This window comes from Aspergillus udagawae (genome assembly GCF_001078395.1).
Source record: "Aspergillus udagawae IFM 46973 DNA, scaffold_6, whole genome shotgun sequence".
In the NCBI taxonomy this organism is placed as follows: Eukaryota; Fungi; Ascomycota; class Eurotiomycetes; order Eurotiales; family Aspergillaceae; genus Aspergillus; species Aspergillus udagawae.
The window spans coordinates 1367018-1389979 of NW_025091269.1; the positions used below are offsets into that span (position 1 = coordinate 1367018).

The following is a 22962-nucleotide window of genomic DNA, read 5'->3' on the forward strand; positions in this document are numbered from 1 at the left end:
AACAATACATACAGTACCTCCTATACAACATCTGAGGTTCTGCCCTGTCGGTATTTTGCGGCCCCATGTTCCCGTGTCCACAGCCCACACAACCCCATATGAAATAGAGACCGGCCGCAAATAGGTAGATTTTCTCGCTGTCGATCTTCGATAGTTGGCCCAACTTCAATTCATAACATGCTGTCAGATGACTTCGTCAAATACATATTTGTAATCCCGTCCCTTGATCTTCAGGAGACCGACCGACGGGGCGGAACAAACCCGTGTAAGCAGTTCTTGCATTCCTAGGTTTCTAGCGCCTGACATCATCGACTGCCAGGGTTGCGAAATGTAATTCCTTTGTAATTATGACCAGGCGAAGGCTGAGGTGAGCTGTTCCCAACTGGATGGAACGTTGCGCCTCTCGGACCAGGGTTGGAATGGGTATATTTTCCTGTGCGTTGGCCTTTAGCCTGGACGTCTACCTTTCCGTAGGGGGTTAGATACAGAGGATATCGACAAATCTCGTTCTAGTGTCATATCTGGTTCTCATAAGTGATGGTAATAATATTGATTAGAATTGAGATTCTTTCATCGTTAGTCTAACTCTGCTGGTAGCTTGTGCCAATAGCATTTCATAAGGAGGAGCTGAATGGTATGCAAGCCTCCTCCCTTACGCAGAGATATCACCTTCAGCCGCTTCGGTAGTTTGATGCGTTTTCGATGCTGCAATGCAACACCTCTAGTCATCTACAAATCTTCCAGGCCCTCGTACAGCGCATGTGCCTCAAGGCGTCAGCACGTTCATCTCCATCGTGCCTTGCGCCTTGGACTGATGAGCTGCCAGCCAGCCACCAGTCAACCACCAACGTGCTCTGGCTGGCGATCAACTCACAATAATTATCAATTCGTGGGTGATAATGCATACCTATAGGTACTCTCAACAATAATAGTAGCTACCTGGCTAACAACTTGCATGAGTGAAGCCTTTCCCTCTATCGTCTGCCGAGTCTGGTGACCACGATTCTCAATCCAGACAGTTCCTCTCTTTCCTTTTTCCTGAGCAGTTTGGAATTCCTGTGGCTCTCGCTCATGGTGCGGTGATTAGCGACTAAGGTGCATGTCACCTGTCTTCTCGAAAGCGCGTACTCGCTATGTGCTGGTGAGCTTATTTTAAATTCTTGCTCACCGCTAGCAATTCAGCTTCATCAAGGGACATCTGAGGCTCGTCACTTACCGATGTGTGGTTGAAAAATATAGAAACCTACTAAAGACAATATTATTGTACCTTACAGGGTGGGCTCTTGGTGTTCCTTTCGACTGTCCATCCAGGCACACTGAGACCCGCAGGTGAGGGATAGACCCTATTGTCTTCTTGCTGGAATACCCACTGGCAGTCTTTGATTTGAGGTAATTGAGATCCACCATCTGATCTCAGTCTCTTTCTCGGCCTGTTTCAGTATTTCCGTCTCCAGAGACTCGGTTTTGAGTGCCAGATAGTCTGATACTGGCATGCTTCGCGGACCAGCTACCAATGGCCGTAACCGCGTTATCAGTGATCAATTACGACTTCTCTCAGTCAATACTGCCAATTGAGACTTCTAGCGGCTCACTCAAGAGTTTTCATTCTTCCATCTCTTGCAGTCCTGACTCAGATGTTGTGTTGTTAGTTTCGGTCCGCCCCGGCAACAGGGCGCCACTCCCGTGCTCAGCTCTGTCTGACGCACAAACCGTTAGGGCCAAAATTGTCAGTTGCCTCGTTGATGGAACTTCAATCTTGGGCTCGATACGATTACGAGTCCAGTATTACCTCCATGGCGGACCTAGTAAGGGGCCAAATTCCGGCTATGAGAAGCACTATCGACTGACCAAGTGACACATTGCCAATTAGACTACTGACTTTAAGCACGCGACAGAAAAATCTCTTGTTTTTATTTGTACCATCAAAACCCACCTCTCCACACTAGATCTCTGGCTAAAAATAGCCTCACTTGCTTGGGATCTGAAACTATTTATCCAATCATTTTTGTCCTAGACTTTTAGATGCGTTTCCAGAATCCTTCGACATCCTCGAGGAATTGGTGGAGAAATAGCAAGTCTCATTCGGCTCGCTTGGCGACCTGAGGCAGTGCATATTGCAACCTAGAAGGCAGCCAGATTTGTACCTTCTCAGCAACCAATCCCTGAAGCAATACTGCGTCCATATTCATAAGGGAAGTGAATCTGACACGAAGAATGACAGTTGGCGACCCCGCCTTTAAAGCGCCAATGTTACTAAAGATCCTAGGCTTTGCAAAAATGTGCTTAGCGAGAGCCAAGAAAACCCAATAGAGAACCATTTCCTCAAATTTCAGTGCTGGACTTGGTGCATCCCACGCAGAAGCAATCTGCATGGCAATGACTCTCTCGCCAAACGCATGATGAGCTTATACGGCCGACGGGAGTAGGGATTGTGAAACTCCTTCTCGTGCTACGGTGCTCCCATGCCCCCACCATGTTTTGTGTCGTGGCATTGGCGCACTGGTTGTTATAGCGATATCCAGAACAGAGTATACGAGAGCGCCCTTATGCAAGTCCACAGATGCATACATACATACGACAGGAGGCTCAGACTTGTAGCCTAGTGTCAGAAGAGGAGCAAGGTTGCACCTGATCAAGGTTTCATTCCTTTCCAACCTTCTTGTCCAGTCTTTCGCACACCCCCATGTTCCTTCCTTTACCATTCTCCACTTTTTGTTTGAGCCAACGTCGGAATCTCCGAGTCCAATTTACCCGAAACAGGTACTGACGGGCTCTGAGATTCCGTGATTCCATCGTTGCACTTAATATCGACAAGAGAAGCGAGTCCCCCCCGCATTAGGCTGCTAGCTTGCTAATTACTGCATCCGAACGTCATCTGACTCTAACCAGGATTTACGCTGATCAGCTCATCGCTGAGGAAGGTCCTCACATGGGCAAGGGTCCTGTTTTCTAGAAACAACTGTGACATAGAGACCCCTCTTAATGACAGGGGTGTTGACTGGGACGGCAGATGGCCCTACTCACCTTGACATGCTGAGGCAGTAACAGGTATTGTCAAGCGTGAGCTACCTTGGTATCGTCTTGATTTGATCCGCCCAATCGACTTTGATGCAACCCCACAAGGCGGCACCAGTTAGAGGAATAAGTTATGGCTATATCGCGGGAGGAAAGAGGACAATCATCATGATTCAGAGCTGTAACAAATTCAGCTGTTATGCCGTGCAGACTTTGAGCACCTGGCCTGGCCACGTACCTTATCATCTAGACGACGCAAGAACATACGCGTCCCGGTCTTTATCGGCCGTGTTGAAACCAATTGGGTCGCTTCAGGTCCACGGAAGTGCCTGATGAGATGGACTACTAGTAGCTCGTGCTTCACAGTCTCGTTAATTTCGCAGCACCATGAGTACTAACGATCGAATATGAGGGCAGACGGAGTCGTGCGTCGGAAAGAGACCGGGACTATGTACTTGTAGACGATGACGACTCGACTGTTGTTTGACGTAGCAATTTAGTGCCTGGCCTTGCACATGGCCACGGTCAATCTGACCTTCTAAATGCTTCGTTCTTCTCCAGATAGAAGACTTCTGACAGAGTAGAGTGATACAAGGCCTTGATGCTTGATGATCAAGAATATACCGACAGATTGCTTATAAGGAAAGGAAAGGGTCCTAAGTAGTTCAAGACTTGAATATTACTAGCAGTTATGATAAGATTGAATAGAACTGAGAGCATAAAAGTGATTTTACACCCAAACTACTCTGTAGAAAAGAAGAGACAGAATTGTTGTGCATCCTCACCGTGTAGACATACCCTGCAGAACTTATGTGCGGAGTCACCGCCATCTTCCCCACGCTGACTCCCTTGTCGCTTCATCTCGTACCATCCAGCTTCCTCGTCCATAGCGACTGGACATACCACAGAAGAATAAAAGGTCAATATACAGAAGGTGTTCACCAGAAGCATGGACGTTTCAAAGCCGGTCGATGTCGCATTCACCAAGGCGCTACCCAAGGTCGAGGTATCGTAGTAACTTCCCAACAGCTTCTGCCCGTGTCTAACGAGGTCCAGGTCCACGCTCATCTGAGCGGCAGCATCAGCCGCCAATGTCTCCATGAGATCTGGCTGAAGAAGAAAGCCCAAAACCCCAGCTTCGACGTCGAAGATCCCCTGATAGTCATGCCACCAGGAAAAGTCGACTACTCTCTTCAGACGTACTCCCAACACAACCTGACCCGTCCCGTCACAAGAACCACCCGCTAAGAACTGCACCCAACAGCTTCTTCTCCGTCTTCTCCAAATCGATCTATCAGCTCTGCAACGACCTCGACAGCCTCGCCTACGCCACCCACTCCGTCCTGCAAGACTTCCTCGCCGACGGCGTCCGCTACCTCGAACTCCGCACCATCCCCCGCACCTCGCCCACCCTCGACTTCACCCAAACAGAATACCTCACCACCATCCTCAACACCATCGAAGCCTTTTTAGCCACTCACTCCCCCCAAATCTCCATCTACCTTATCCTCGCTATCGACCGCGGCCACAACACCGCCGCCGACGCCCTCGACATCGTCGACCTGGCCATCGCGCACCGCCCTCGCGTCGTCGGTGTCGATATCTGCGGCAACCCCACCAAAGGCGATGTCGCGCTCTACGGCCCCGCCCTTGCCAAGGCCAAGGCCCACGGCCTAGGCATCACGGTGCACTTCGCCGAGACAGTGGCCTCCGGCTCGGAAAGGGAGCTAAGCACCTTGTTATCGTTCCGGCCGGACCGCCTGGGCCACGTCATCCATGTGCCCGAGGACTTCAAGCGCGAGATTGCGCGCCGCAGGCTGGGGCTCGAGCTGTGCATGTCGTGTAATGTGCATGCGGAGATGATCGATGGGGGGTTCCCTGCCCATCATTTCGGGTATTGGAGGCACGTGGATTGTCCGGTTGTGTTGTGTGTATGTTTCTTTCTCTCTTTTTACTCTATGTCCTCTGGCGAAGGTTAGATGCTGACGGTGCTGGCGTGCTGACGGTACAGACGGATGATATGGGCTTTTTCTGTAGTCCTGTGTCGAATGAGTATCTTCTGGCGGCGGAGCACTTTCACCTTGGCAGAGCGGAGCTGCTTGCGTTGTCTCGGGAGTCAGTAGATGTGATTTTTGGGGGCCAGGAGGAGAAGGAGCGGATGAGGGGGCTTTTGCTGGATTTCGAGGATACGTATACGTCGTAGTTATGATACGGATGATTAATGAGATATGATCACGAGGAACGACTGTCCAAGAAACAAATTGGTATCAAAAGGTATCAATATCGTACATTCAACATCAACCTTGCCATCGGAACTTGCCCTCTCTCAGCGTCTCGACAACACCCAGGGGCATGAATTCCCTGTTGACAGCCGCCAGACCTCCAAACTTCTTGACCATCTCCTCGTGATACACCTCGGCCGTCCAGCGCCAGTATGGTGTCATCGTCGCCCACGAGTCCGTGATTCCCCGACTGCCGCCAGACCCAGTCCTCTTTAGCGACATCACGCTACTCTGAAACCCGGCGGTCTGATTAATGCTGACCTCTTGGGGGATGCGGATCAGATCCTGATATGCATCCAGCAAAGCCCTACTGTGAGACTCGGGAAAGCGCATGAACTCGTCCAGCGACATGAACGTGGTCGGGCTGCCATCATCATTGAAGTAAGCGCGCACCGAGCCCCGGGGCCCGTCCTTCTCGAACCGTTCCTTGGCCGCATGCCAGGCGTCCTCGTCCTCCAGGAACGCTTTCTGGAGCCGGCGCTGCGGCGTCTGCTTGATGTCCTCGCGCATTGCCAGAAGCGGAATGTACGGATTCAGCAGCTGCAAGCCGCCCAGCTCGATGGGGAAGTAGAAGAAGCCGTCCGGGAGATCATGGACGTCAAAATTATCCGCGATCATCTGGCGGAGGTGCGCCGTGACGCCGTTGGGAAACAGAGTCCGCTCGATGCGGCTGAGCGTCGAGATGGCCATGTCGATGTGGCTCCGGCCAAAGCACATGGCGGGTTTGCCGAAGTTGTTGGTGAAGAAGCGCGCAAAGTAGCTGTTCCAGGCCTGTACCCAGGCGAAAATGCTCTTGCACGAGGCGAGTTGGTGGCCCAGTTCGGCAATGTGGCTGTCCACCTGCGACTGGTCGATGATAAAGCGGCCCTCCTGCGGGTCCAGCTTCAGAAAGCCCCAGCGGATGTCCCCCGTCGGTAGCAGGGTCGAAGGCTCTGGTCCTGCTGGGACTGGGTTACCTTGACGGGAGTTTGGCTTTGTCAACCGGACTGTTCCTGTCTTTTCTTCGTTGAGCTCAAGGCCCATGACCTTGGCAAACTTGGTCATGGCACCCCAAGCCTTGACGCAGGTCTGCTCGCGGCCCCAGAACCAAAAGTCATCGTGCAGGCGGTACAGGTAGGCGCCCTCGGTGCTTTGGTTCACCGCGTAGTCCATGCAGAAGAGTATCGTCTCGCCAAAGCAGTCTGATAGCGTATGACTTATGGGAACTCCCCGCTTGCGGACCTGCACCGCGGCGTTTTCTCCGTCCTGCGTGAATTTGAGCGGCGCTTCGAGGAAAATCTTGAAAAATTGGAGCCAGTTCTGGGGAACTCCAAAGTACTCCAGCACCGCTAGAACGGTCGCGTGTGACAGCGACGGGCCAAACCACTTGAAATCGGAACGGATGGCCGTAAACTGGCCGTACTGTGTGGTGTGGAGGATTGACTCTGTGATCAGGAGGTGAAGCAGCGCGTGCTTGGTGTCCAGGGCGTTCTTGCGCTTTTCTCCGTCGGTGAAATCGTCGCTGCTCGCTTCATCACTGTATACTGGAACACCTGCTTCCACGGAGGACGGCAGCTGGTTCATAAAGTAGTCCGTCTCGTACACCCGCCGTCTGTAGTCATTCAGGCACTCGCCGCGAACCGTCGAGTCCAGAAAATACCTGCGCCGTTCCCGCTCTTCTTTAGAGATCTGCTGGCGCGGCGATTGCCAAGCGCGAGTCTTGAAAAAAGCCTTGAATGCTTTCTTGAATGCCACGGACCATTTGAGTCCCAGGTATTGGAAGAGAAGACTATCCAGCAGATCCTCGTCCATGAACACTCGGTACTTGCCGTTGAGCTGACGACGCATCTCAACAGGTATCCCCTCCTCAGGCCAGTTCCAGCTGTCCAGCGAAGCCAGACGCATATTCAACACATCTGCCACCTCCTGAGCTACTGCCTTGTTGCGCATGAACTCCCTCAGGATACCCATCTTCTCCTTGGTGAGCAGGTCAGTCTTCAGTAGCGACTCGGAGACCCACTTAAGGTCGTCGACGCTGAACCACTTCTTTCTCGCAGCGAATTCGGTCCCAAACGACTGGATCCTCTCCCGGAGTTCTTTAAGCGCCTGCTGGGTCAAAGGCCTCGGGTTGAATAGACTATCAAGGTACGCACGGATCGCATCGGCATTTACGTCCGTCGTTGAGAAAACCAACGACTCCCATGTCGCACGCTGCTCCTGCATCTCCGCGCGTCCCACCGACTGAAACGTTTTGCTGGTGCTCTGCTCAGCCTCCAAGTTCTCCAGCCACTCTGTCACCAGATTACTGTAGAATGCAGCATGCTCATGCTTCAGCTCGAGCGACTGCAGCTCCTCCTCCAGCTGCGCGATCCAGTCTCTCAAGCTACTCTCAGAAACAGATGGGTCATACTGACTTTGTAGGAGGAAGCGGCGAATATTGGTGTACGTGGCGCGGTCAGAGCAATCAGCAACTCTGGCCGTCTGCTCCTCAGTATCATCCGCGTCGAGATCCTCCTTATCGAAGGCGTCGTTGGGATCGCCCTTGAGCTTGGTAACTCCCTCGAGGAGGACCTGGACTCTATAACGCAGATCGGCGGCGTCCTGCGAGTCTTTGAAGATCTTGTCCTTGCGTTCTTCAAAGCGCTTGCGCTGTTTCGAGAGTTCTTTGATTTTGGTGGCGGTGATGGATTTGAGGGTTTGAGGAAGGGCACTGGTGGATGCCATTCTGAGGCGATGAAATGAATAAAGATTCAGTCCCTCTGCGATACAGTTTCAGACAGAGATTTCATGTATTGTCCTCAGTCTCCTCACAGTCAATGAAGAATAGTGAGTCGTGAGGACCCAGGCGTGTGGCTCCGAAGGACAGAACGCAACACCGTCGTCCTGAGGATGCTAGAGTCTAAAGAGAGATGCAGAGTGAGTAGGATAGAGGCAGAAGAGAAGAAAAGAAGAGATGATGGACATTAGTATTTATGTCTAATGTGACGAGAGTAAAATCTTAAAGGGTAAACAGTGGAGATGGAGTACTAGATGGTGCTGCAGTGGATCTGGGCGCAGATCGGCCTCCCGTCGGGGTCACAAAATAGATTAGCCCAGCATGTCTTGCAGCTGGTTGCAATCACTGTTCGCCTCCCCCAGCCAGACAATGAATCGGACAATATTTTGAGTCATATTTGGTTTCATTTGTGACTCATGGCCTGCATATTGACGAATGAGAAGCAACAATGGACGAAAGAGTGCTTTTAAGCTCCCAGGATATCAAGCTGAGCTACGCTTCATACGCTCAACGACAGGTCAAGCGGCTCAAATTCAATCCAACACTCGTCATACTGCATCTCAAGGAAGCTTTTGCCTCGCAACTCCCCCTTACTGCGGAATCTCCACTGCTGGATAATCCCAATCACTGCCTGTGCGAGAACCAGCAACACCAACTCACGTCCGACGCAGCTCCGCGAACCCTTGCTGAATGCCACGAATTTGGTCTCCATCTCTCGACGGTGTTGCTCACTCCCCAGCCAGCGCTGTGGTACCCATTCATCGGAGTCATTGCCCCAGAATTCTCGCGATCGACCCAGCACAAATGTATTCGCAGAGACCGTTGTTCCGACAGGCAGCGGCGCAGGGAGGCTAGGTATGGCCATCTCAGCGCCAGATCTAATCACTCGGGGGAAAGCAGTCGGAAATGGGGCGCTTAGTCTTAACGTTTCTTTGATCACCGCCTGGAGTTCCAGCGAGGATGGCCCTAAATCATGGCTCTGGGAAGCGCGAACTTGGTCTCGAATTTTTTCCTGCCAAGTTTGTCCTTCTTTCGTGCCCAGGTAGAATATAACTGCTGTCAGAGCAGCTGCTGTGCTTCCTGGTCCTGCTATGATCAAGTTGGACGCCTCCGAAGCGACTTCGGCTGGAGTCATGCGATTCGCATCGTCCGGAGGGACTTCTAGCCAGCCCTTGACGATACTAGGCTGGGAAGATGCGACCACTTGCTGTGGGTTTTTCAAGAGTCTCGGCATGGCCACACCCATGAGGCCCGCCATACCGGTGGGTTCACCTTGCTTGCTATAAGTCGGTCGGCGTAACATTGCATCAACCGGACGTGTGTTCATGAGCCACCCAAAGGCCGGCCAAAGGGAGAAACTCCAGGCCATTTTGGTCATGATGCGCAGATTTGAACATACACCTTCGCCAGCAGGGGTATCAGTATACGGGTGTGCCGCTAGGCTAGGGCCGAAGACCAGCTCAAGCATTGTGTCTAGAGTGAAGTGATGCACAGTAGGAGCCATGTTCACCACAGTTGTACCGTTGTTCTCTCCATCTTGTATTGACCCCTTCAACCGTGACTGCAGCCGCGCCAGCAAAAACTCCACATGCTTTTCGATGATAGGCTTGTATGTAGCGATTCTGGTACTAGTCAAAGCTGGACTGACCACCTTCTTCTTCTTGACTCGGTGACTGGTCTCTGTCTTTGCGGCGAAGATGCTCTCGGGCCGGCTACCCCGGTTGCGACCAAAGTCATAGAACTCGTTCTTCTCGATGGCCTTGTTGAAGCCATAGATGGCCTCGAAATCATCTAGACTGGAGAATGATAGCCAGTTGGGTGCAACTCGGACCACGCGACCGTATCTAGCGTGTAGACGCTGTTCTATTAAGTGCTGCTGGCCACTGAAGAATGTAACGAGTCTCCTGATTGAGTTAGCCCTACGTCTTCGTTCAAGCTGAAGAATAGATGTGAACGAACCAGACATTAGAGATGTGTGCAAACCAAGGCCCAGGATAGCGAGCGAGAGGATGAAAGTAGCAGAGATAAACAACTCGGGCTATGAACGCTGGCAGCGTGAGTGCAGCCAGAATTATAGCCAAAGACATTGTGTCTCTGGGAATCAACGAGCTCTCAACAGGCATAAAAACTGTCGAGAGGCCATGGGATTGAGAAGAGGTGACGAGGTCGGATTTTTATTCACTATGTTTCTAATCGATTAGTTATATGCATGCATCAGAGCACTTTGAAACCCCACCAGGTCTGTGCATCGACTGGGATAGATTGATACCATCGTTTTGCCCCCTGTCGCTTATCCATCAATCTGCAGTTCAATGTAACCGTATACCGGAGTCCGAGTTGTCGTAAATCAACGCTCAATGTCACGCTCGAATTACTGTGGTCCCTCCTCAACCGAGTCAACAAAAAGCTTCGCCAGCTCAAGCTGCCGATCACCCGGCCTATCCCCCACAATCCGCTGGCTTGTGCTCAAGTACGTCTCTCGAAACGCCTGCCAAAGAAACGATTCCTCGTCTGGCCGGGGATAGAACGGATCATTTTTCCAGAACGCAACAACTGCTTGCTCTACCCCAGCCTTATCCATAGACAGATCCCTACACAGGTCAAAATCAAGCATCCACATCGCATGCGCGCCGAGCACATTGTCCCATTTTCCTTTCTCCCCGTCAGGAGGAGCCAGGACAAACTCGACATCGTTCGCATCGACCTGCATGACCCAGTGCATGATCGCCAGTGTCTCCGCCATAACTTCGGCGTATCCCCGCATATCCTGGGCCGGGATCCCGAGTTCCTCCATTTGATCTACATGTAGTGGGTAGTTTCGGAGCGAGAAGGCCTTGAACCTTGACGCGCGCGGGGGCTGATGCACCTGTGTTCGCCTTCGACCGAGGTACGGCCGGACCAGACAATCCTCGTTCATCTCGCTGGCCAGAATCTCAGCTGCAAGATCAGAGGGGCAGTATTCGGCGACAAGGCGCTCTCTCGTTGCCTTGAGAAAGGGAGCGACGCGCTGCGAGTGGATGACATTGCAGGGTGAGTAGCCCTCAGGGAAGCGGGAGAGATGTTCTGCCCACCAGCTTTCATCTGTAGGTTGAACGAAGGTATAGCACCGGGGAACGCAGATACGGGGCTGGATTCCAGAGCGTGCTAGGTTACTTAGACTGTGAAGGATTCTCTGATGCTTCTCGTAGTCGTTTCGGAGGGCTCGAGCAAGTCCACCATCTTCTCGTTTGTATGCTGGGCCTCGCTCTGAGGGCGCCCAGACTGTCCCGCAGGCACCGGCTCCGATGCGGCGGTATCGAGATGGCTTGCTTTGTTCTTTCATCTTATTTCGCTGTGATGTTGTGTTGAGATATTTCGTGGTGTAGTTGTAGAAGGTGAGGTTGAAGATGGTTGATGGTTGACCTGGAATACCACAACTGATCTACGTCATGAAGACTCGTCGACTTGGAGCAGATCACTTCACTTCCATGTCCTATTCCTTATATTCACTTGCAATGCAACATTCACTCACCCCCTCTATCCGAACCGTCGTCCGTATCGTGTAGAGTATGCTCTTCGCTAACGGCTAGACCCTGGTGCTGACAAAAACTCATGAAAGCACTAGGTATCATTCGTGTATGGCATAATCATAATTCGAGTCGTCATTAGATTACAAACGTGAAGAAATCAAACCATTGCCCCCGAGGCAATCTTGGCTCCTTTCCGATCCGACCCTGAGTCCTTATCCAGCGAGCTCACTTTCCCAGGCATGTGCATATCATCCGAGTCCACTTCCTGTCCATAGGCCACCTCGTCATCGGAATCCACTTCGTTCCATCTGTCGCTGGATGCAGGCAAAGGAAAGACGCGGGTGAGGATATAGTACATCACGGCGGAGACGAAGAAGCCCGAACAGTAATTGACGTTGTAAATATACTGAGCTCCCACGGGCACGGTACGACCAACAGCGCCTGCAAAGCCGACGATATTGACAAGGATACCGGAGAGATACGAGGCATACGCATGCCAGGAGAATCCGAAGACGAAGTAATATGGCCCTTCCTTGCTGGCGCTATAGAGATCTTTGACCTGAAGGTAGCCTTTGCGGTTGAGATAGTAGTCACAGATCATGGGACCGGCAATGGCGGACAGGAAGATGGAATAAGCCGAGAGATATGTGGTGAACTGGTTGGACGAAGACACAAGGTTCCACTACAAGATGTCAGTGCTTGTCCTAACGCGGCCAGTGCAGACGAGCAAGAGGGGCATACCGGACACATAGCCAAACCAACTGCAGCACAGATATAGCTACCACGCCGGATGTTGAGATAACGCGGGAGCAAAGCAGTCAAGTCGGTACCAGCAGAGACGGAGTTGGCTGAAATGTTTGTTCCCAGCTGTGCGAGGGCAAAGCCAGTGGCAATCACAAAGATGCCGAATCTTTCACCTGAGCTAGCTCCATCCAAGAACATTCTTAACAGGTCAAGCGGATTCCACACAGGGTCAGTGTTGTAGATGACTGCGGAGGCTGAGGATGCGATAATGCCGATAAACGAAGTGATGCCGAAACCAATGGGGATCGTCAACAGTTGCGACCACAATGCATCCTTTGGCTTTCTCGCAAATCTCGAGAAGTCGGGATCGTTCATGATGAGAGCAGCGAAGTTTCCTAGGCAGCTCATGATTGCCTTCACAATCGCCCAGGCAAGAGTGCTTCCGTGGACTGTAGCGGGCTGGTGTACAACCGGTCCAATACCGTTTGCGCGAGAAATCGACCAAGCGAAGAAAGCTATGGCGGCAATAGGAGAGTAAATCGCCTTGGCGGTAAACAGATGTCTAACCTTATGGATTGGGAACCACAGAGCAGGCAACGATAGAAGCCAGAAGAGGAAAAAGCTGACGAAGTCTTTGGTCTCGACGCCAGCGCTGGCAGAAAGGGAGTTGTGAAGATGGGCATAGCTAGGCCAGATGGCCTCGATCATCACAGTAACACATTGTCCTGCCAACAATCAATCTTTATTCTGAAGCTTACTGGTCGGCGGCAAATAAACTCACCTCCAATGTATGACTGTACTCCGTACCAGATGACTGCCATGACGGCACGGTTCAGGACCGGCCAAAAAGAGCCCCAGATTCCGAAACTAGATCTTATAGCGACAGGGAATGGAACGTGGTATTTCGCACCGATGCGACCGGTAAGACAGATAAAGACGGCTGCGATAAAGTATCCGACCCATACACAGATCCAGGACTGCCACCATGAGAGGCCATCGACAATCATCGAAGAGGAGATCATCCAAGTGTTCTATACCCAATCAGTATCAGGCTGCCCCAAGCCTAGCAACAATTCCTGCGCATGAGACTTACGATGTTCAGTGAATCCGCAATCCAGAAAGCGATGAAATTGAACCATTTCCACTGACGCCGGTCAGGATCGACTGCAAGACGAAAGGACACCGGTAAGCTTCATTTCAGACGGAAAACTCTCCACATGTTCAAAGACAAGGACGCCCTCAAGTAGTTAAATAAGCCGATGGCCACAATGGAATTCTCACCTGGCCGCAAGTCTTCATTTGTTAACATCAACTGAGCATTGCTCAGTCCGGGCTCTGATGGCACCTTCAGCTTTTCAGCCCATCGCCTGATTCGGGCCATCCTGCGTGTACACAGATTGTAGCACTGCAAATGAAGGATGCAGTGCTTGTTGGCAAGACACAAGGAGATGATGAGGTATACGACGCAACGCAACACTATATCAATTCACCCGCGCGCTCCAGTAACACAACCAGCTTCCATGCCATCAAGAGAAATCCATGTGAATATAAACTCAGGTACACACCCCATGCCATGCCTTGGATAAGATAAGACATTATGTTGCGTCATGACCCAATATACTCAACCTTGATAAACCTGGTGGTGACCCATCCACAATGACAGCCCCGATAGGTAACCTTGAGTTGCAACCAGCCAGTAACATGCGACCACTAACTCCATAGGAACAGGGGAAGATTGCAGGCGGACTTATGATAAGGTACCTTGAGGATCCGTGGTCCCAGAATGGCCAGGATCATCCCGACCAGTTGAGCCGTGGGCAAACCACCATCCCTTATCGCCCTCCATGAGATGATGAGGGCCGTGGTCAGGCCTCTGGGGGAAGGCTATCATTTTCCGTTGCTCCATTTGGTCGTGTAAGCCACGACCGTTATCAGCAATCAAGATCGCAAATGGTGGCTGCTGCTCCACTTGGCCTCTCCGCAATCAGCCCGAGCACTGGGGAGCTCCACGGCTCCAGCGACTCAGAGGCCGCGATGAGGCTGCCCCGCGGGCTGGGCTTATCTAATCTCACGGTCATTGTGACTCGATGGGATCGAGTAAAAGATTCATATTCAAGCGTTAAGATTGTGATGGTTCTTACCATCTCTCTGATATGAGCCGAATTGACAGATGTTTCAATGGTTGGCGGCTCGAAGATAGTAAATGAAGCCAACGCTCGAAATATCGTGAAAGATCACGTGATTTCATCTCAATGCTGGCATGGTCTATTGAAATGTCGGCTACTGATTGTGTTTATGGAAAGATTGTTTCTGGTACGTGTTATAGAATTTTCACGATCTAACATGTAGTAGAAAAGTGGTATCTGTATACATAAGAAATGCCAATTCAACCTCAACTGGCTGCGTCATTCGCGCCCGCCCTAACCCTTGTTCCATTTGCCAAACTTCACGTAGTCATCATATAGCCCCTTGAAGATTGCCCGTCCTGAAGCATCCAGTCCTGAATTCATGGCGCGCATGGTGTCCCGCGACATCACGTCCAGAACGGCATAGAGACCAGGAAGTATTGCTGCTTTCACTTCCGGCACCAAGGAGCCGCGGAGTGAACTCTGCGCGTACTCCATGATCAAGTACTGCAAATACTGACCCGCAATACGCTTGGCTTTCTTGGTCTGGTCAGTGAGAGCCTCACGGCTGCCCCCAGATTGTGTGGGCCGTGAGACGGCGGAGACAGTGGGATCGCAGAGCGAGGTGAGCAGACGGGTGAAATGGACGGCATGTGAAGCCTGCAATGGTGCAAGCCAGTACGGCTGCTGTGTGTGCCCCTTTGCAGAAAGCATGGATTGACTTCTCTTCTTAGAGCGGGCAAAAAGGCAGTTCAGAAGTCGCTGCATGGCCGGAAGGATCAAGTGGAAACGTCCCCCGAGTTTCTGACGGTGCAGTCCCAACAGTACTCCCATCAGCTTACACAGCCGGACGTATATAGTTGAAGCATACTCCGGGTTGATGCGGGGTCCAGCTTTCGAGGCGCATCCTGCGATAGCTGCCAGCAGGCTGTCGATGTTCCACTGTGCGATGCAACGGGCGTGGTTGCGAAGTAGTACGTCCAGACACTCTGTGGCGAAAGTGAAATGTTCAATGCAAGTACTATGCGAGAGAGACTCTGTAACTGCTGTGCATAGGAGTGACAACTCTTTTGATGCAGAAGTCTCCTTATCTTCGATAGACGGTAGTGAAGCGACTGCAATACCAGCAGCAAGTAAGCGATAAGCGGCACGATCGCCATCGAATCCAAGCTCCCGTAATTCTTGAATCACTGCGGTCACTTCATCCACGCTCATAGACTTGAACTTCTCTGTAGTCGCTCGGATGAAAAGCTGCTGTTCCTCGCCAAACATATGTTGGAGGGAAAGAGTTTCAGCGCACTGAACAACAGGAACTGTGATGCTTTTGTCCGATCGCCGACCAGTGAAGACACGTCGTCTTATGAGCCTCCGCAACGAAGATTGCGAGTCCAGAGACCTTTCGACGTAGCTTTCGATCTTTGTCAAGAATTTGTCAACCTCAATGCTATCCGCCACAAAGTCTTCAAAGTCCTCCAGGGCATCAAGGAGCTTGATCAACGTAATGGTTTCCTCTATCTTCTTCTTCTTCAACCGATCCTTGACCGACCGAACTTCAGTCACAACCAAATCAAACATATGCCGGCGGCAGGAGTCGAGTTCCTTTTCAACAAATGCGCCAGAAAGCTGTTCCCGATGAAGCCAGAATTGCGATAGTGAGGCTCTGAAGAAGAAGCACTCCATTGAGTCGCGGTCAAGAGATTTCAACTTCAGAACCTTAGTCGAAACCTTGCGATACATCTTTTTAAACAGCTTATCACGGTCTTCCTCCGATAGAACAAGCAACTTGGATATCACTGCTCGATGTAGATTGCGGAACGCTTTCATAATCTGTAGATCGCACTCAGTTCCCTGCAACGTAACAGCTTTGGCAGCGGTCCACATAGGCTCCCAATCGCTCGTGAAAGTCGCTGCAGTCTTGGGCATATCGGCCAGCTTGGCCATTAAAGATAGGAGTCCGAGCTTGATCTCCGACATATTATCCTCCTGGACAAGAGTTTCCTGAAGCAGATCCAGAAGCACACCTCTCTGGCGCCGCATGATCAACGGTCCAGGCACTCTTTGAAGGCTTTCGATATAAAGGTTGCGATACTCTTTATCATCTTTCAGCCGCTTGGAAAGTACATGAACGAGATCTACAGCGATTGCTGGCGAGTTGAGTAGGTATTCATGGCAAACGACTGAGGCCCATGCCTGCACAAATCTCGTATTCGAAGGTGGAGTCTCCAAGTTTGCAGAGGGCGATCGAAATTGTGACGCTGCTAGACCGAGAATGCGCTCGAAAAGAACACGCCTATCATCGGTCTTCAGCTGAGGCCAGATATCAGGGCTTCTGACAAGTGTAAGGAAGTAGCCCAAGGCAAGAGACACTGACGAATCGAGTGTTTCAACCCGACCGTTCCAGGGCGAAGTTAGAGATTCCAAAGCATCTTGCTTGGTGATCGTGCCGATATAGTCCTTGGCCTCGCCGGTTAAGACCTGGAAGCTCTCCAAACGAGCTGTGTCAGTTTTTTCCTTGACAGCGGCCAGCGCGAATTGATACGCTTCGAATGATTCCAATGCAGCGCAAGTGTTCTTCATTCGATTCTTATGGTTACGCTGGATTGAACTCACTGCCGCATCGGTTAGATTCAAAGTCGCGACCATAAGCGGGTCTTCGGCTGATTGCACATTATTCTCGAGTAAATTGCGAGCTAGTCGCCACAGACGCCAACGCCAGTGGAATCTTTGCTTTGAGGACAGCGTCGCCGTCAGGATGTCAAGAATAGAGTTCAACTCTTCTCTCGTGCCCGCAGCACCGAGGGCTCGATTGCTGAGACCAGCTTCTAAGAGGACGAATTGAGCAAAAGCGCCCGGTGCAGAGGAGATCTTCCCGTCCTCGCCTCTTATTTCCACTGCGGCTGCTCGCATCTGCGCAGCAGCAGTAGCGTGTGTGAGGGGACTCCGCAAGATATCGCCGTAAGCGGTACACAAATCATCATCCTCCCAAATAGAGAAAAGGCTCAAGCTGTTATCCGCGAGGCGCGCCTCTTCGACGTCGATCAACTGCTCGTACCATAGTTGCATGAAAGTCGGAAGATCTCTTGCAGCAAGGAACGCGCGCAACAAGGGGATCACTATTCCATTCTTAATGATATCGTAATTGCGGTCTGTGCGGTGCACGCCACTGCGCCAATGCAGAAGTATCTTCTCAAGTAGAGCCCTCAACAGCTTGGCTGAATCCTTAAGGCCAGAATTCGGTAAGAAAATATCAGCTCCCAGTTCGATTAACAAGGCCGTCAAGCCCCATTCAACCTGCGACAGACCCTCCTTGAGTAGCCCCGTGTATGCGGCATGAGTGAGAAGCGTGTGTAGAGATAGCTGCACGTTCCGGTTTAGAACAACACGGAAGAGCTGTTCAAGAATGATAACGAATTCCGAAACGTAGGCTGACGATGAACCCAAACTCTCCTGTTTGACAATCGAGAATGCCAGCTCCGCAACCGCTACAAAGAGGGTCTCCAACCAGGGAGCCTCGTGTGTCTGCCGCCGAAAGGTATCTCTTGGAACGGAGCGGGCAGCGATATCGAGGAATTCAGGCAGCAGCTCAGCGGTCTTCCAGAGCTTCTTCTCCTGCTTGCTGGTCTTCGAAGCCTCAGTCGCACAGAGAATAGGCCTGAACGTCTCGGACACCGGCTTGACGGAGCTCCAGTCCGGCTCGTCGCTGGAGTAGTCTATGCCAGCGCCACCTCGGTCGAAGAACGCTGTACGAGCCGGTAGGACGACATGGAGAGCAATCAAACGCTCAACGCCGTGTGAGACCTGAGCCCTCTCGTCCGTATCCAGTTTGATGGAGCGCACACAGACCTGAAATCTGAGTGCATTCTGGAAGCAATACTTTGCAAAGCATTCATGACTTGATCCGGCGTCCGAATCGTCCCGACGGGAAGATCTCATTTCCCACAATTCCAACACGGCCGGGATAATGTAGAGGAGATGTTGCAAGTCGGTCGTCTTTCGTGCGTCGAAGAGCTGTTTGGAGACGACAGCAGCCAGCTTGAACGATTGACCCAGTAGCTTCGCGACCAATTCTGGTTCGCCGCGGAGGGCATGTTTCAAGTGCGAGCTGGCCACCTCATCGATACCCGCTACCCGACTCGTCAACGTAACCAAACTATACAGACAATCCAAAAGGCGAATAAAAGAGAGGAAGCAGGAGGAGGATGTCTGCGGCTGCTCGTCGATATCCATAGCGTCTTGGTCGTCCGCAACGGCTCTCTTTCTCTTAGTCCCCTTCCTCTCGTCATGTGGTGAATCGCCCAACGTATCGCTCGACTCCGAGCCAAAGCGCAGATCATCGGCCTTTCCATTCTCGAGAGTTGCGAAAATATCTTCCTCCAGATCTGCAATCACATCGCTTAATGTCGGTAGGAGCTTCTGGTCTTTAAGTATGGTCGCCAAGGTCTTTGGAGGGATCAGATCGATCAACTGTCGCAGAAGGAGAAACGAGGCGGGTTCAACACGATGACTTTTTCCAGCCCGCAGCTTCTTCAACAACCACCGGAGAACCCATTCTTCTTTCGGGGCGGCATTGGTCTGAACGTGTCCGTTTCGATTGATTTCCGGATGTGTTGCACACAGCGTCAGATCAAGGCCGATGATCTGAGCAGCGTCGTTGATCTGTGCTAAAGGTGAAGCGGTGCCTTTTTCGAGCCGCAGTAGAGTTTCTTGCGACGAGCGCGGACGCTGTATATAGCAAAGCAACACAAGATCAGCATACGCACTCCGTAGAAGAGAAGTCTGAAAATACAAACCTCCGCGACTGAAGGCATCTCGTCCGAGATCTATGCAGACAGAACTCCCCGTCTGTCTCTCCCAAATCAAAAGAAAGGAAGAAAGTGGGGTGTTCTTTGCTTCGTCATCAGATAGATCAAAGGGAAAAAAAAAGTTGTGATACCTTAAGACGGCGGACCCAAACTGACTGACGACAGAAACCCGCCCAAGCCTATTTTTTCCGACCGCCTTTGCCCGCCGAAGCTCAATCGACGTCGCTCCCCGACTCGTTCCATCATCTCCTTAATTTGGTTACCAATTCACTCGCGTGACATTTGCACAAGTCTATTGCTGAATGTCGGTTGCGAACCCGCCCCTACTCATGATTGCCATTATACTAATGAGCCAACTTCTAGATCTTCCGCAATGGCCGACTCCAATGAATCCCAGCCGGTTCTCCGGTCCACCAAGCCCGTCAGCGAGGCATTGCTGAATGAGAAGGTACAATCACGCTTTCATGACTTCCTTTCCGTCTGTGTCGTCCGCCTAGCTCAGGCTGCAAGGGGTCGATTGTGACAAGAGTCCGGATGCAAGCCGATTGCGTACTGTTTCTGCTTCCAATGGCTAACATGACTGTTACGTTGTTTACAGTGGGACCGCGCCATCTCCTCCATGATCATTCGTTCCTCGCTCGGTCTCTCCTTTGGCGTTGTCTTTTCAGTCCTTCTCTTCAAGCGGAGAGCTTGGCCCGCGTGGGTTGGTCTGGGTTTCGGAGCTGGTCGTGCCTGGGAAGAAGCCGACGGTATGTGCAAGGCCATTGATGATCGATACCGACAATAACGACCAAGACAAGTACGGCGGCTAACACAGTTTTAGCTTCCTTCCGTCGGGGTGATTCTCCCGTTAGAGATGCGCTGCGTAAATAGAGATTGGTTTAGCATTTTTATTATGTACGATACCTGCATAGGTGTTGAAAACAAGTTCGGTTGAGGCGCTTTTCAAGTAGCTTAGAGATGTTCTAGGCTTTGTTTACCTTTCTGCATGCATTAAATATTTTCAGAATGCATTAAATATGTCGTCCTACTCCCTCTGCAATGTCGCTTGTCGACTTGCTCAAGCATATTACTGCTATTTTCGCCAGAAGAGCACAGGATAAATTCCTGGAGGATGACGATGGTGGCGCCTAGGTAGCTTCCATATGATTTGAATACTAGAGCAGTAGACTGTCTGCGTCTTTGCCTTGAGGCTACTCTAAGGCATCTATCGATCCCGGAGCAAAATAGACAAGAGAGAAAGACCCGTTCTTGCAGTGAGTACGCGTTCAAGACACAGACTCCGAACGAGAAACCAAGAAACCACAACACCGGGAATGTACCTCCACAAAAGAGGGGAGAGCTTTCAAAAAAGGAAAATTCAGCGAAGGCATGGACGCAGTCCGAGCAGAGCTATGCATAGAAGAAAAGGAGAATCAGGAGCTCTAAGATCCAGCATCTATTAGGTGGGTATCGGGGTCATAAGTTTTCGAACGCCAGGTTCAGCATCAAAAGAGAGATGGGGCAAAAAATTATATTTAGCGATGTGCAGCAAAAGGCACCATCAATCGCTAAATCTCTAGAGCATTGGGTCAGGTGATTGAATGGTGGCATGTGCGTGCCCGGGTATGAGCGGCGAGCCGACGCTCTTATGCTCTGCAGAAGGACTCAATTGAGACAAATCGTTGTTCTCGATCGTCGAGGACTCGACCGCAAGGCCGTTGTGACCACTATGTGTGAGACAGCCAACGCAGGCACAATCGTTGCCGCAGAGGCAACTGCCAGTCACATCCGAGCAAGCACTGGGGAGTTGCACAGGATATTCGATGGTGTAATATTCGGAAGGTACCATCAGATGTTGCTCCGAGGCGTACTCTGTAGAAGGCGAGCCCCCATTTGGACTGGAGTTGTCCATGTTTTTGTGCATGGCCCCCGAGTGGTTTTCGTGGCCGAAGTGGCTGAAATTGGTCAGGTTGTAGTTGAATGGAGTGGCGTCGGAGTTGCCATTTGAGTGTAAGTTCCGGTAGCCATTCAAGCGCTCGAAACTCGATTCCTCGCCATCAAGCGTAACTAAGAGACCCATTTCTTGAACGTGCTGTCGGGTAGTGTTATTGAAGGGGTGGGTGGCGCATCCAAGACACTGACAACTGTCCCCACAGTTGCAGTCATGCTTCGGCTCTCCGCTGAAAGTTGCATGTGGGGAACCAAGAGTTTGTGTCTGACCGGACGTGGGCTGTGATAAGGTGCCGTGGAAGAACCCATTACCGTTGGAGACATTATGCTGCGAGAAACTTGGCTTTGAGTAGTCTAGTGTTGTTTGAGGCATGTAGTTCGGCATGACCCCAGGTTGCCCGAGTGCCTGATTCTGTAAAGGGTAATGCGACGAGTAGTTATTCTGGCCAGCTGTATAGAAATGTTGCCACGATGAGTTCTGTGGAGCCGAAGTTGGTGGATACATCGCTCCATCCGAGTAGGGCTGATATGATGCAGTCTGCGAATTCATATGCGAGTCATTCTTTCTGCAACAAGAACTCTGAGTCGGCGCGGGGACGGTTGCTGTCGCCTTTGCAGAACAGCAGCTACTCTTTTGGGACTCTGAACTCTGGACGTTATCGAATGGCTGCTGAGCCATAAAAGTAGGTGGAGTTATGAATCCCGAGTTTGTAGCGCCGCTAGAGTTGCTAGCAATACCGAGCCCTGCGTCATATGGTGAATATGGCGGCAGATGGCTAAAGACTCCATTCTCGCCGTGCCTGTTCTCAAATCCAGACATAGAGGCGAAACCACCGGTGAAATTCTCAGGAGGTGGTTGGAAAGTACTGGCCCTTCTCTCGCACTGCTGGCTATCACCAGTGGGCGGTAGTTGAGGGGTCATGGGCCCAACAGAGAGTGGATTTTGAGCCGAAACATGTTCGCCCATGCTGGCAGGCACCTGATATACTGGCCTACATAGACAGGTAGATCCTGGATACTGTCAGCCATCACAATAGTGAAAGCAGGAAATAGCGCCATAACAGCTCCTCTCCTCCGAGCCATACTAACCTTTGGGTATAGCAATCATAAAGGCGCATTCCCGCTGACAGCTACACTTGCCTTTCGGATGGGGACATTTGGCAAGTGGACGCCCCGCCTTTGGGACTTTGATCATCAGTCTGTCGAAATGCTGGCATTTCGACGAGCGATGGCCACGAATACATGGCTTACTGCATGGACATGTTTAGCAACACCGCCAGACATCCTAACCGTGAACTGAAGAGTTAGGCCTTACCATGACCATTTCGCTCCCTCTTCATCAAGAGGCATGGCTGCAGTTGGTTAATCTCAACCCAGCCTAGACCATATGTTGACTGTCAACCTCTTGAAATATGGGCTGAACGACAGATATGTCCCTCGGTTGGATCAATTGACTCTGCAAGCGTCCGCAAGTTGTTACCCCACTTTGGCAAATGACTAGCGCGTCAAAGCTCTAATCAAGTGTTAAGCGGGGAGGTAAGGGGGACTAGAAAGTAAATTGAATGATACAAATCGAAAAGTTTCGGTCAAAAGCACAATTTCCGAAGTCCGTTCTAGGAGATAAAAAAAAAGAATCATCACAATGAGCAGACACTATAGAGTGCGGAACGATCCGGTTGCTTGACCAAGCGGCGGGGAGTTCGATCTAAGTAGCGACTGAAAATCAGACAAGATGGGGCAGGAGTTGATTTGTCGACTCTCTGCGATTATCTGTCGGGAGGAAACCAAGAAGCAAAT

At 51.3% G+C, this 22962-nt stretch overlaps 8 protein-coding genes across 8 annotated transcripts; 2 read left to right on the forward strand and 6 right to left on the reverse strand.

Moving 5' to 3' along the window:
- Positions 1-3964: 3964 nt before the first annotated feature.
- Aud_008241 (putative adenosine deaminase) lies at positions 3965-5218 on the forward strand (the record flags this gene model as incomplete). Its single annotated transcript, XM_043293118.1, has 4 exons — positions 3965-4021; positions 4072-4214; positions 4280-4946; positions 5027-5218. 4 exons carry the CDS (start codon positions 3965-3967, stop codon positions 5216-5218), a joined length of 1059 nt encoding a protein of 352 aa, XP_043149053.1.
- A 94-nt stretch (positions 5219-5312) lies between these two features.
- Positions 5313-8000, reverse strand: Aud_008242 (uncharacterized protein; the record flags this gene model as incomplete). The annotated part of the gene is made up of 1 exon (XM_043293119.1): positions 5313-8000. One exon carries the CDS (start codon positions 7998-8000, stop codon positions 5313-5315), a length of 2688 nt encoding a protein of 895 aa, XP_043149054.1.
- Positions 8001-8551: 551 nt separating this feature from the next.
- Positions 8552-10139, reverse strand: Aud_008243 (putative cytochrome P450 pisatin demethylase; the record flags this gene model as incomplete). The annotated part of the gene is made up of 2 exons (XM_043293120.1): positions 8552-9956; positions 10012-10139. The coding sequence occupies 2 exons, from the start codon at positions 10137-10139 to the stop codon at positions 8552-8554; spliced, it is 1533 nt and encodes a 510-aa protein (XP_043149055.1).
- Positions 10140-10423: 284 nt separating this feature from the next.
- Positions 10424-11374, reverse strand: Aud_008244 (zinc finger protein; the record flags this gene model as incomplete). Its single annotated transcript, XM_043293121.1, has 1 exon — positions 10424-11374. The coding sequence occupies one exon, from the start codon at positions 11372-11374 to the stop codon at positions 10424-10426; it is 951 nt and encodes a 316-aa protein (XP_043149056.1).
- Positions 11375-11718: 344 nt separating this feature from the next.
- Positions 11719-13686, reverse strand: Aud_008245 (nucleobase cation symporter-1 family protein; the record flags this gene model as incomplete). The annotated part of the gene is made up of 5 exons (XM_043293122.1): positions 11719-12243; positions 12303-13030; positions 13087-13336; positions 13399-13469; positions 13587-13686. The coding sequence occupies 5 exons, from the start codon at positions 13684-13686 to the stop codon at positions 11719-11721; spliced, it is 1674 nt and encodes a 557-aa protein (XP_043149057.1).
- Positions 13687-14725: 1039 nt separating this feature from the next.
- Aud_008246 (ribosome biogenesis protein URB2) lies at positions 14726-19239 on the reverse strand (the record flags this gene model as incomplete). The annotated part of the gene is made up of 2 exons (XM_043293123.1): positions 14726-19153; positions 19222-19239. The coding sequence occupies 2 exons, from the start codon at positions 19237-19239 to the stop codon at positions 14726-14728; spliced, it is 4446 nt and encodes a 1481-aa protein (XP_043149058.1).
- A 367-nt stretch (positions 19240-19606) lies between these two features.
- On the forward strand, positions 19607-20106 carry Aud_008247 (MICOS complex subunit MIC10; the record flags this gene model as incomplete). Its single annotated transcript, XM_043293124.1, has 3 exons — positions 19607-19681; positions 19832-19982; positions 20057-20106. 3 exons carry the CDS (start codon positions 19607-19609, stop codon positions 20104-20106), a joined length of 276 nt encoding a protein of 91 aa, XP_043149059.1.
- Positions 20107-20791: 685 nt separating this feature from the next.
- mac1 (putative copper-activated transcription factor GRISEA) lies at positions 20792-22515 on the reverse strand (the record flags this gene model as incomplete). Its single annotated transcript, XM_043293125.1, has 3 exons — positions 20792-22176; positions 22255-22415; positions 22481-22515. The coding sequence occupies 3 exons, from the start codon at positions 22513-22515 to the stop codon at positions 20792-20794; spliced, it is 1581 nt and encodes a 526-aa protein (XP_043149060.1).
- Positions 22516-22962: the final 447 nt, after the last annotated feature.